At 33.4% G+C, this 14,185-nt stretch overlaps 2 protein-coding genes across 2 annotated transcripts in view; one reads left to right on the top strand and one right to left on the bottom strand.

Annotated features, from left to right (window-relative positions):
• Window positions 1-4,275, top strand: part of LOC119631502 (zinc finger RNA-binding protein) — an 8,800-nt gene extending 4,525 nt beyond the window's left edge. The window contains exons 6-7 of the mRNA XM_038023769.1: window positions 3,280-3,485; window positions 3,549-4,275. Coding sequence (XP_037879697.1) covers window positions 3,280-3,485; window positions 3,549-4,112 — 770 coding nt within the window. The 3' untranslated portion in view covers window positions 4,113-4,275. The remainder of the gene's footprint in view (window positions 1-3,279; window positions 3,486-3,548) is intronic.
• Window positions 4,276-6,687: 2,412 nt separating this feature from the next.
• On the bottom strand, window positions 6,688-12,001 carry LOC119631849 (probable medium-chain specific acyl-CoA dehydrogenase, mitochondrial). The gene is made up of 3 exons (XM_038024380.1): window positions 11,824-12,001; window positions 7,798-8,154; window positions 6,688-7,734 (listed from the first exon to the last, which is right to left on the bottom strand). The coding sequence occupies exons 1-3, from the start codon at window positions 11,839-11,841 to the stop codon at window positions 6,847-6,849; spliced, it is 1,263 nt and encodes a 420-aa protein (XP_037880308.1). The 5' UTR covers window positions 11,842-12,001; the 3' UTR covers window positions 6,688-6,846.
• Between the last annotated feature and the right edge of the window lie 2,184 nt (window positions 12,002-14,185).

Here is a 14,185-nt window from a genome sequence, read left to right on the forward strand (position 1 = left end):
ATTATTATTATTATTATTATTATTATTATTATTATTATTATTATTATTACTATTATTATTATCGCTTGATTATAAAACTGGATATTTTTCTCTTTTTTTTCGCAACGGGTATAAGTTTAGATAAGGGGAAACCAATGATAATCAAGTCAATCAATAACGTCTTTTATTAGCAAACAGTTTCGATTAATCTCTCTATGAGGAAGCGATCTTATTGGCTATTGTCCAAATCACATTTGACGTTCCAACAACTAGCAACAAGTAGCCATTGTTAAGCCCATTATCAGTTTAAATGTTCATGATTCGTCGTAAAGATTTGCCCGACAAGAGCATATTTTAAATAAACTTATAGCCGTTACGAAAGAAGACCTCTTGCAACGCGAAAAAAAAAACAAAAGGACATTTTGAGGCAGCAGGTGCCACTTAGTTTTCGTTTCGAAAATTTGCATAATTGCTCATATTTATATCAATTTGAAAATGTCGCCCAGTCTGCATTTCACGTGAATTTGAAAAGCGCGTTTTTTGCAACCATCTTCCTGCGATATGATTATTATAGCTTTTTGCAAATTGCCGATCAGGTGATAGATTATACCACTAGAAAGGTAATTGAATCGATAAACAGTAAATGGATAAAAATTTGGCTTTGTTTTTCTTTTCTTTTTTTTTTTTTTACCAAAATTAAAACCGAGAATTCAATCAGTTGAGCAAAGTCGAAAAACAGTCGAATTTACCGACAGGCCCCAGCCTTAATCTAATACATCAAAATTTTATTCGTTGTCATTAGTTGGTAGATGATTGGGGCCATCCGTAGACTGACTTGATTAATTGATCCATTATAGATTGTAGGTTTGCATCTTTTGGAGACATTTATTGTGAGCGAATAACACCTTTACTTTCAATCGCAAGTCAAACTTCAGCGTTTTAATTTAATTGAATGAGTATGAATGCAAACGAAAATATACGTGAAAGGAAGCATTTCTGCTTGTCGTCTTATATGGAAAGACAGGCCATATTAATTTTGCGGAATTTCAAGCTTTGCCACAAATATGTATATTTAATTCTGGGTTCGTGTGATTAGTGGGATTAGTTTTATTTGTCTGTCTGTCTGCTAGTTTCTTTGTTAAAGCCATGCCAGATCATTTATTAAATCAATGACTTTGCTTTAAAGAATTTTTCTCTTCTATCCTCGACAGACGTAAGTTTTATATCAGCTAAGTTTCGTCTTTTCAATAATGTTGTTTTCCTTATATTGCGCTCTTTTGGTATGTTGAGTGTATATGTATACATATATATATATATATAAGTGTATATATGTATATATATATACATATAAGTGTATATATATATAAATGTATATATATTTATATATATATATATATATATTTTTAACTAGTAAACGTTACGAAAATAATCAAACGATTGCTATGAACTGACTCGGTTTAAGTCCAATACAATTTTGTTTACCTTATTGATAATATTAAATTCTTCATTGAAAGCTGAATGTTTAAGAGGTATGTGTCGAATTATTTCGAATATTAACCCATTATCTCAATTCCCATGACCGCGAATATATCAAAATAGACTAATATGTAGTTTTTCTTAGGTCAAAAACATATATCATATAAGTAGATATATTGCGGGTTGTTGCGGGAAGGCGATGGCGAATACGATTAGCAATTTTGGACAGAAAAACGGTGGATTATAGCGTATTGCTTAGAAGAGTAGTGAGATCATGGAAGGGGAAAAAGATATAATATCGGAAAAATTTCAAATTTAATGCTTCGCGCGGTCAACCGCTTATTGTAACTATATTTATTTTTAGGAAAATCTTGTGTTTTTGGCATAAGCAAAAATCATTGACTTGGAGCTTGTAAGATCTACAGCAAATGATTGAATCCTTCTATTTACTTTTGGCCCATAAAGTTACTAACTTTCTTATATGTACATGTAACGATTTAATTACCCTTCATGCGATATAATTGCGGGAGGACAGGTAAATAGCTATAAAAAATATTTGTCGTTTGAGGGAAACTTATTTGATTCCACTTTATAGTTTATAGGGGCTCAATTCAATAGCTGTGTGCTACTTGAGATTTTTTTTTGGGGAGTTTCTGGGAGGTAATAGATCAATCCAGGCATCGATATGCCTCAAATATGTGAGATGGCTCACTCACATATATCGATATTTAGGATAAATTAACGCAATACGGTCTTTGGATAATCAAAGATTGTTCGCCGAATTTCACATAAATATGACTAACATAGTAAAATTCAGAGATTATTTCAAAGTTATTATTATTATTTATTTATTGTTTTCGTCACAATTTTTAAAATTCGACTCCATGTAATTGAGCAGCTAGAAATGTATCTTCCGCAAATATTTCAATTCTTGTATCTTTGAGAATATAAGACAATATTGAGAATAATTGACCAAATCGACTAGGGATGAAGTGTTGATCTTGAACATAAGTCCGATGAAATATATACTAATTAATTAGGATTTGTTATCATTCGAGCTATGAGTAAATTAAGAAAACGGTAGTGCAATCATATGGCAAAATGGGTGAACTCCCTTTTCGGGTGGTGGCAAGTATGATAGTGTTGGCACCGGCTGCATAAAAATTGTTGCATTTTTTTTTTTTTTTTTGTATAAACACCCAGGTGTTTCGTGTTAAAAAAAAGGAAAAAGCGAATTTTTTTTAACATGATGTGAAGCTGAATGAATACAATTTCGGTCAAAGTTTTTCATAGAATAATGTGTATATAAAGTAAATAGAGTTGCAAAATGTTCTGGAGACAATCTTTAATTTGGGAAATTAATTTTCCCTCGCCATCGCTATAACACGATCGGAATGATGTTTGCTATTACCGCCGTTTTTTAATCTTTTCGAAGAAGATTTTCTTTAAATTGGCCTAACGTTCATACGTGTATATGTCATTGTTTAAAGATGTCCGTCCGCCAAATAGGATAAGATTAAAAGCAGTAGATTTAAAATAAACTTGTAGTCTGTGGCTTGTATATGGAATTTTGCAACTCTTTTTACCAAAGACCAAAAAATAAAAACAAAATTCAAGTTAACTTAAATCAATTCAAGTCTCGTAAATGACTTTTAGTGGACAAAGTGATAAATTTTAGCGACTTGTCGATTGTCACTTTTCATCCACTATATAAATTGTACAACGTTTGTCTAAGATTACAATGGATTTTGTTTTACTGATCCAATCAGCGACTGAGCTATGAATGTTGTGTTAGTAAATTTTTGTTATGCAATTTAATTGTAGGCGACAGCCCTGTAAATTATAAGGTCGAAATAGAAATTAAGGAATCCGCTGTAATGGTGCGCGATGATTCCGTATCAGTTAAAATATCACTGACATCTCCCTTGCTGCGTGAAGCTCCCGAAAATGTGAAAGCTGCAGACGATATAACTGCAATAAATAAAGCTGCTGGAGATGCCGCACTTTTGCCGCGTCAACCATGCCTCAGGGTAAATCGATTTTTGACACATTATCAATTTTTTATGTTTAATTTGACATTTTTTTTTTTTTAGGCTTTGGCTGAGTTACGTCATGCTAAGTGGTTCCAGGCCCGAGCGACTGGTTTGCAATCGTGCGTAATGGTTATACGAATATTACGTGATCTTTGCCAACGTATTCAATCGTGGCAGGCTCTGCCACAATGGTCTATGGAATTGTTGGTTGAGAAGGTAATTTCTTCGGCCGGTTTTCCTATTTCTCCTGGCGATTGCTTGCGTCGCATAATGGAGGCGTTAGCTTCAGGATTCCTAATCAATGGCCCCGGCATATTGGATCCGTGCGAAAAGGAGCCCACAGATGCATTGCATGATCTTACCAAGCAGCAGCGTGAAGATTTGACCGTTTCGGCACAAATGTTTTTGCGTTACATTGCCTTTCGGCAAATTTATAAAGTTCTTGGCATGGAACAATTGCCGCCATTAAAATTTCCATTGCGGCCATGGCGTGGAAACCGCAAAAGGCGCCGCTCGTCCGGCAAGGGCGGTCAAGCTGGCGACACCGATAATGCCGACAATATTGACGAAAGTGCTTCCGATGAGAAAATAGCAAAAAAAGATGGCATCGAGGCAGCAGCTTAATCAGTATCAAGATTGGAATAATTACAATTTTCTATATATTTAATTTTTGAATTACAAGAAGAATTAGCGAGTTAACTGAAATTGTTCAGCATACTATATGTCACTATTATGATAATGTTCGTCCTGAGCATGAAACATCATTTAAACGAAAAAAAAAACATATGTGTTTTTTCCATCTAATATATTAATTTAAAAACAAAAAAAAAAAAAAAGCAAAAAATATAACCATGCAAGAACATCACACATACATAAACATACATATACGTGAGTTTTCACTAGAAAATTAATCTGTGTGAACATATTCTATATAATAAGTGAAATGCATCGGGATGCTAATGCAATTTGAATTTAGAATGCATTATATAACTTGCTGTATACACGTTCACTCAAACACACTGTTGCAACAATTCTTTCATTTTTTCTCCGCGTTCATAAGTTTGCTGTTCAATCAATCAACTTAATATTTATTATAATTCTCAAATAAAATAAAGTAAATACAGTATCTAGCCGAACTAAATATGTTTAAAATAAGTCACATGTTTTTATATTTTTATTTATGATGCTGTGGTTCATTTTTGCAAATTGTAGCACTGGAACAGCATGATGGGCGTCGATTGCGTTACGCACTCCAAACAGCAGTGACATTAATATTCAATGTGGAATTAGGGACAACATCTTGTAACAGTCCCTGTTGAAAGTTAATCCAGTATTTTTCGCGTTTTAACGAAGAAAAGGATTATATGTTAGTGACTGTATTTTGCTTTTTTTTGTTTCGAAGAATATGTGGAAGATTTGCAATTCGCAAATAAATTTTTGAAAAAATTGCAATTAGCGACTAACAAATAAACGCACAAGTAATTATTTCGTGGGCGGAATATTACGCCTACAACACTAAAGTTAGGTTTTGATGAGAGGTTTCCAGAGAGTGAGAGAGAAAGAGAAAGAAAGAGTACAAACAAGTTCGATGGTAGGCTTTTGGGTTCTTCAAATTACAACTTTTTTTCCAACCAGCAATTTGTTGTAGACGTAGTATTTTTTGAATTTGATAAATATTTTACTTTAAACAATTAATAAAGATCTTTCGACTCTCTTTGAAGGCAAAAGTGAAATTATATGAAATACTTAAGCTAAATACTTTTCACTTTCTTCGAAAAAAGAAAATATATGCTATACAGTAGTTCTGCTATATCGTCCACTTATCTATTGCATTTGTAACAGCCAGGAAATACTCCTTAGCATACACATAGAATATGTATAAAGCTTTCATGATTTTGATTAAATTTGATATTATAACCGAAAGTTGTCTAAAGTTGAAAAACTCACATACACGACGTATACAATTTCGTTTTCAAGTGAATATACGCTATGGTTAAAAAAAAAACCAAATGTTCACTTCACATTGAAGAAGTCAGGATTTTATGTTCGCCAAATGCTTCGACAAATTTCAATGAAAGTACGCTATGAAGAAATATGAAGAAACTTTTTATTATTAAGTTTTATTAAAATTACTATGTATTAAAGAGTTATATTATAGGAATTATGTATCTTCATCTACTTCTTATTTGTATATTTACTATACATATTTGACATTTGACATATTTTTGCAGTTTTTCACATTACCTATGAGTTATTTTATTGCAGAATATATTCTAGAATATTCGGGAATTTCTGTATATTTCCTCATAACAATAACACAAACAATTTGTAATTGTAATTCATTATCAAAGAAACGATGAAAGAAAAAGAAATCGTATTTTGTAACAAAGTTTTTTTCATACACAAACATTTATGTGTACACCATAGCGCATGTTCATTTAAAAACAAAAAAATTGCATATGCTTCGCCTTTGAAAACGTTTGGGAAAATGTGACATCATATCAAAAGACTATTAATAGAATTTTTGCCGATGAAAGGGTAAGCACCAGGCATGGCTCTCTGACAAACGTGCCTAAACATGTTTGAAACTTGATCGTTATTAGTCACTCTAAAAATTTGTAGCTCCGTGTGCTGCGAATGTTTTTGTTTAGTTATTTCCCCATGTATTTGATAGAAATATTTATAATTGGGAAAAATTGGAGTTGTGAGTTCTACTAAGCTAAAGATTTCTTAGAAATTTTATTATCATTTCACTGCCTTATGCTTGTTTGTTAACGCTTACAGAATATGGTTTTGAAGCGAGATAGTGTTGCACTTTTTACAGTCAATCAGAATAGAAGCACATAACCGTACTCAACTATCTAAAATCAATTGCGAAAAAGGTTGGCTAGTGAGGGCGACCTCCCTTTATCATCCAATATTAAAAATTGCTTGGGAATAAGCACGACTACGAGCCACGCCACGCATTCCATTTCATGTTTCTTCATGTTTAAATCAATGTCGTAAGAGAAATTTTATAAATATATAATAAACTGGAAAAAATCTACATATAGCGGATAACTAAAAAGTATAAAAGCGATTGCTGTCATAAAGATTTTACTTTTATAAGTATGGAAAAAAAAAAAAACTTTTTGCTTTACATCGGGCTCATACGTGCATTTGCAAAGAAGCTAAAATTTTCTTTCTCATAACAAATAGATTCGTCACAATCCAAATAACCGAAACTTGCATTTATTGACTTTTTCTTAATCAACCGTATAATTTTTTTACAACGCATGTAATTGCAATTTTATAAGTGTGGTAGAGTGCATAGGAAAGAAAAAACAAAAAAAAAAAAAAAACAATAGAAAACAGAAAATTAACTTGATGATGCTTTGGCGGCTTCAAACATATTTCTCGATATTATAAGGCGTTGAATTTGTGATGTTCCCTCATAGATTTGGTAGATTTTCGCGTCACGCATTAATTTTTCTACTGGATAGTCGCTGTTGAAACCGTTGCCACCAAAGATTTGCACAGCATCGGATGCGACTTTGTTGGCCATATCGGCCGCATGGCATTTGGCAATTGAGGCGTAATAACTGTTGCGACGGCCCTGATCAATTTCCCAAGCAGCTAATCGATAAGCTAAGCGCGATGTTTCCACACCAACTGCCATGTCGGCCAGCATGAATTGTACAGCTTGATGGTAAGCTATTGGAACGCCAAAAGTCTTCCGATCCAATGAATATTTTAACGCCTCGTCCATGCAACGCTGCGCTAGGCCAACGGCTCCAGCAGCTACTGGTGGACGAGTTTTATCGAACGTGCCCATCGCAATTTTAAATCCAGCACCTTCGCCAATTAGGACATTTTCCTTAGGTACTCTCACATCTTCGAACGTAATGCCACGAGTATCGGAAGCTCTTTGACCCATATTGATTTCCTTTCGACCCGGAGTCAGACCAGGGGTCTCGCGTTCCACAATGAAACCTGTGAAGGCCTTACTAGCCGGAGCCTTCGGATCGGGGTTTGTGCGAGCCAAAACAAAATACCAATTCGCGACACCGCCATTCGTAATCCACATTTTCTGTCCGTTGATAATATATTCGTCGCCTTTCTTTTCGGCGCGTGTTCTAATGCCTGCGACATCGGACCCAGCAATTGGTTCGGTTACACAATACGCGGCTACTAAAGGCTCCTCCAGGAGGCGACCCAAGTACTTCTTTTTCTGCTCTTTATTAGCCGATAGTATAATTGGTGTTTGCTATGTATATATATAGAAATCATAGTCTTTTAAAATGTTACAAATCGATTTTGTTTAACTTACCCCTAAAGAGCTTGCTTCCAAAGCGGTCATAATGCCGGTACAAGCGTATGCTAGTTCTTCGGCAATTAGACAACTAGTGTAAACATCTAAACCTAAGCCACCGAATTCTTGCGGAATGTGATTATTCATGAGACCCAAAGCCCAAGCTTTCTTCACAATGTCCCATGGATATTCGCCTGTTTTATCGTGATGTGCAGCCACGGGCAGAACTTCTTCTCTGGAAAATTTCCGTGCCATCTCTTGCATTTGCTTCTGTTCCTCCGTTAAACCAAACGAAGGTCCGCCAGGCGTAACATGCGATGTGGATACATATCTGCAATTGCTGCTGGTCAGTTGATGCACTGAGCGTACAGCGAGCTAAAATGAATGAAAAAACAATTTTTTTTTTACAATTGATTCTTTCTTTGCTTTACGTTTGGCTTCATCCAAATGCCATCTGCAATTAATAGAAACTTTTTTTCCTATAAAGGAAAATCTGTAAACCAAGTCTCTTTAACAGTTTTTTTTTTTGTTTTTAATTATAAAAACAAAATATGATATTGGAACATTATTACGTTATTCAGCGTTAAAAGGGTTTCATGTCGCGGTTTGTATTTCTATCGGATATATGCTTTGCAGGTGTTAATGCGCTACTAGAACATAATTAAGTATGGTTCATTACAACAAAGGAAACGACAGGGCCTACGTCATTGCTCGCATATATTGTTGAAAAAATTAATTTGTCGGTCAAATCGATTTTGAACTGAAAACTATAGAAATAACGGGTAAGGGAAATGCTTTGTCGCCTTATGAGTTTAGTAACGTATGACTTTGGTAATGCTAATCCTATCAAATCGTGGATAAGCCAAATGAAAAAAACATTATGAATTCATTCAAATATAAAGCTTTTTGAAAATGAGCTGAGATCCTGCAAAAATTCGTCTATTTCGACTAAAGCAATAACGCTTTGTTTGTGAAGTTTTGTGAAAAGATGCGTCGTGTTTATGGTGAAAAACTTAATGGATCGAATTGACATTTGCGAGTTGATTTTGATTGATTGCGGGAGATGCAAGGCTGTTCACAATAAATAGAGCGGATGTGGCCAAAGCCCAGATTGACGCCACGTAACGGAATGCCTCGTATGCCGGGTATTCCAGTGGGATTAGAAGGGAGCTGTGTATCATCATCATCTGGCCGGACGATGCCTCTCACTTTCCATTGTCAACAATTTAACCGATTAAAGCACGCAATTAAGCTGAAGCGCCAATTGCAGAACAGCATATGTCTTTAACGATTCATTAAAAAATAAAGAAAACTAAGCTGGGAAATTCTGCCCTAACCATCTCACGTCCTACTACGTTGTTTTATTGCCTTTCGAATTCTCCTAGTGGTGTAAGGTTGACTTCAAAAAGTATCTGCAAAGAGCCCTTTGCTTCTATTGACGCCAGGATGGCTTTATCAGGAAATTGGCGAAGGTTTCTCGATTCAAATTGCGTTTATATCTTTTAATAAACTGAAGTGAAAAAGTGGTACATACGTAATTACCCAGTGGGCATACAATGCGTCTATTACGTCTTGTAGGATCTTTTTACTAAACCCTACAAATTTGTTTATATTTTTAAATAAACACACAAATATTTGCTTGTGTATTTATATTGTTCTATATATTGTTCTGTACATATTTATATTTATATTGTTCTGCATACTGTTCTACATTATTCTATATGCATGTCTGTTGATTCATATGTCTTTCATGGTTGGCGATAAAATCTTAAACGTGAATATTTCTTTAATTAAGATAACTTTCATCTCACAATAAAATAAAACACTTTGTTTTCGCCTTCTATATTTAATCAATAGGTCGATAGTATCTTGAAGCGAAATCTATAGACAACCGGTCATAGATCAATTCAAATATGATAACGATTTGTCCGATCGTTCATTTTTTATGCAATCGATGATTTGTTATACAAAAACGTAACCATATCAAATTGATTGCATTCTTGACGGCTTAGCTTGCTTGTTTAGCTAAGCGCACACACATCCATGTACATGTAGTGTGTGAATGCAAATTTTTCTCGTAAAATTTATCTTCGTTTTTATAGGTGTTTCTTATTTTTCCTACATTTTGCTTCTTAAAAAAAAAAATAGCCAATCAAGAGGATAATATACATACATATGTCGCGTATGTGGAAAGTTTATAATGGTTTTGAAATACATATCTTTTGAAATAAGAATATCAAGTAAAACCCTATAATGGGCCTGGGCGTATCATTAAAAATTTTACCCCACTATGCAGACAATCATATAACGACATTTTAAAATAAGGCGTTGTTCGGGAAATAGAAAAAAAAATAGTCCGAATTGAAGTATTTTCGAAGTTCGCGTTAACCCTTGGGACCAAAACATGTCTGTGTACAAAATTTCTTCAAAATATCTCGAAAAGTTGCGGCCTACAGGTTGACCATTAGAAAACAAAAAAATAGTCAGCCGGACAGACAAACTTGCATGCGCATGAATGGCGTATAGGTCTAAAGATTGAACATTAGAAAAGCAAAAAACGGACAAACAGGTAGACAGTTTTGCATGCGCATAAACTTAATATATCAGAAGTGGTGTAGGCTATCAACAAAATCCATAGTTAAATATTGTATATATATCCTGTTATATTAACATTATTAAAATTGCTCTACGACCAATAGGAATAGGGAATCATATAACATCTGCATAGCATATGATTTGTTAGATATTTATCAGGGCAAGTGTAAAATATGTGAATCTTTACAAAAAAAAAAATAAATAAATAAAACAAAAAAAAATATATATTTACATTTATATATATATATAACAAATTTTACAAGGCAGCATGTCGATTGGAAGGATTAAGGTCAAATATAATTTCCTTTCTTTTTGAAATAGCCCATGAAATATAAAAGTTGTCGCATTTATGATTAAATTTGATTTGCGAGCACGGAAGAGTACCTTGAACTGAAGTCCCCTTATAATGCAAGTATAAAACCGCATGAATATATGCAAAGGATGGATTAAACTTAAGAAATTGTTAATCAATGATTCCGTCTGTTATGAAGTATGTTGAAATTGTATTAACACAATGCTCGAATGGTGTAAAGTTAATAAATTTATAGGAAACAAAAACCATTCCAAGCTTTCGGACTAATTTAACTGACATCTTGTTTTTTTTTTTTTTTTTAATCTATTAAATCGATAAGTAACTCAAATCCAGTTTTCGTAATCATATGCTTGACTCGTTCATGGGTAGTAAAAGTAGAAAGTGCTCAATAAGATGGATAATAGAGCGTTGTTTACTTGATTCACTTAATTATTTCATATTTCAGGTCATATGAGATGATAAATGAGGTAATCGATCTTGATCGCGCTTTCTCTCAATTTCGCTTTCCACGAGTTCATGGCTTTTTCCAAAAAAAATTGAGTTAAGATTTGCAATAAAATCTGCAATTTAAGAAGTGATCAGAAATGACATAGGAAGGAAAAATAATGATTAAAGATAAATAATATTTATACGGAAACTTTTTACTTTCAATGATTTTCAATTGCTTTGTTTAAACCGATAATGAACGATATTAACGAGGGTTTGCTTACTTTCTGTCACTTCCAGGGAGAGTGTTAAAATACTTTGCGCGGAAATTGAGTTGAGATATTTATGATTTTTACGGATTGCTTAATAACGAAGAAGAAATAATGTAATGATATCTTTTATGCTTTTATTTTTGCTTTTTATTTTGACTGCACTTAATTTTCTGAATAATTTCCTATTTATACCTGTGTAATATTTATAGGTGCAGATAGATGTGTATGCAAAGTGTTTTGTCTTTTTTTTTTTTTCTTTTTTTTTATTTCTTTCACGCTTTTATTTAATGCTTTAATTATATGCCTGGACTTTCTTATTACATTTGATGCGTGCCAAGCTTACGCTAAATTATACGTATTATGCCCGCGCATACGCGTGCATATATGAATGTTGATGTATTCTCATTTATTCACGTAATTATTAACTGCAGCACTTACTCTGTTAAAAAATGCCATAATTTCTTTTTAAAAAAAAAAAAATTAAATACAACAACGATGATAACAACTTGAGGTATGTAGATGCGTATAAATAAATATGTCTAGAAAATATTTAATATTTAGTGTGTCTCGCTGAACATTTGCTAAACGAATAAAATCTTCTTTTCTAATCAGCAGCGAACGTTGGACTTTTGTGTAATTTGTTTGTCTTTGCACTTGTTGAGCATGATTTAACAGCCGTAACGTGACGGATATTGTAATTAGTAAAGCGCCATTTAGTAAACTCGTACTAGTAGTAATGTGAAAAATGAAATAATTTCTTCTTTTTTTTTTAACGTTTTGCAAAGTATGGATTTAAAAATTGCCGGATAACTAAAATCATGCGCTTCGCCTGTATTGAAAAGGTTCTACCGCATTTGAGATATGAACCTGCGACCTTTCTCTACTTGGCCATTCAGGCGGAGATTATTAATTTCTTTAACTGAAAGGTTTTATTTCTTTGAAACTTTTTCATATCACAATTAGCTTTTAATTTCATAATCTCATTAGTTACATCGAGAAACATGACATAAATCTGTAAATGGTCATTCAGAATTACTCGTACTTGGCCAACATACAATATTGTGAGTCGATGTAGTTGGGACAGTCTTCGTTGCTGTTCGAGTTTGTAAAACCAAGATATGACTCAAATTCATATCAGTTCATATATATAAGATGGCTTTTTTTTATCAGTTTCATATCAGCGCATAAGGCCATAGCAATGTAAACATTGTATAGAGTAAAAATCTTAATTGGACGCGTATGCAAAATAAATATTATATTTTCTATTATTTAGTTTAGATAAGAGAGCTTTCAAGACTGTTGGCTTATGTTGTCAAATTTTAATCACATTCCATTATGAAATCAGATTTTTTCTATGTCATGTTTTACAGCATTGCATTCCGCTACGAATGAAAGAAGAAACGTTCAAGTATATCCTCCTATATACCACATTATCGTAATATAATAGTGTTGCCAATAACAATGACATTTAGGACTCGCTTTATAATTTTGGCTGCATTGGATTTTACACTTGCAATTTTTGTTTAAAGTTTGTAATATCGTACGCATGGAAATAACATACCAATGGTGTATACATTTTTGAGACCCCATACGATTTTGATTTAAAGAGGAGCGAAGTATCGAAGTATGTTTGAATAAAAGTTCCTGTATATAATATAATTGCAAAACAAATCATTTTCGAAATTTTCTGAAAGGTTTTCAAATAGATTTTTTGATCGGATGCACCAATGTAAGATGTACGTTACTAAAGAAAAAGTGTAAATGGGGTGTGTCAATAGTTCAATTGACCAATGATATCTATGCTATGATATGCGTTTTATTTGAGTTTAGGGTTATCGGCCAAGAACATGCGTCAGGTCAGGCTAAATAAGTGACAGATCCCTTCAATTAAATCAACGTACGATGTAATACCGATCTGGTATGCAAAAGGTTAATGGGCTAATGTTATCGTTGCGCGCATTACAAATAACGATCTCCTTCGAAATATAGAAGATGTTGTGCGAAAAATGAAACAAGTTTTGAAAAACATTATCAACACCGTTCGCTTAGTACAGTAATTCAGAGCAAGTCCAGAACTATTTTCAATAGCATGGTTCAAAACACAAGATGATAAGACGGATAGACAAACAGATGGACAGATAAGCTTAGATCGATTCAGATCGATTGCCACAATCGATGAGGCTATCTCAAGTCGTTCAAGTGCGTCTTTGATATAATAACGCTATAGATAATGAAGGAGAAATTATTACAAAGAGAATTTCAAGTTCAATTTTGACCTTCTTGGTATTCGTGCATCGTCAAAGCCATGGACCGACATAAGTAATTTTTTTTCATAATGTAATGTAAATGAAAAGTGCAATTTAGGACTGAGATTTCTGTATTTTAGATGAAGTTGTAAAGGAGTAAATCTAGTTTAAAGGCACAAATAATGAGGAAACTATTGTATCGATTCTTCAATTTACGCTGTTCAGAGATATGTGTTTTATTGTGTTTCACGAAGTTAAGGGTTAATACCATCTTGTGTGCACTAAACTCAACGATATTCTTAAGACGCTTATTTATATATATATATATATATATATAAAAAGGGAAGCAAACGGAAAAAACGCCAACTTTTGTTTGTTTGAGCGTTTTTTTATACAAAAGTACACGTGGTAGGGTTTAGATTCCCCTCCTTAACTATAGTGCTACTGGTCACTATTCCACGTTCTTGTTGGTAAACTAAAAATTGCTGACTTAAACCGTAATGACCGTCGAATCATTTCGTCTACCGCCATAAAGATATTTTTGCTTTGAAAGG

The sequence above is a fragment of the Glossina fuscipes genome, unplaced genomic scaffold (genome assembly GCF_014805625.2).
Source record: "Glossina fuscipes isolate IAEA_lab_2018 unplaced genomic scaffold, Yale_Gfus_2 1, whole genome shotgun sequence".
NCBI classification, from domain to species: Eukaryota; Metazoa; Arthropoda; class Insecta; order Diptera; family Glossinidae; genus Glossina; species Glossina fuscipes.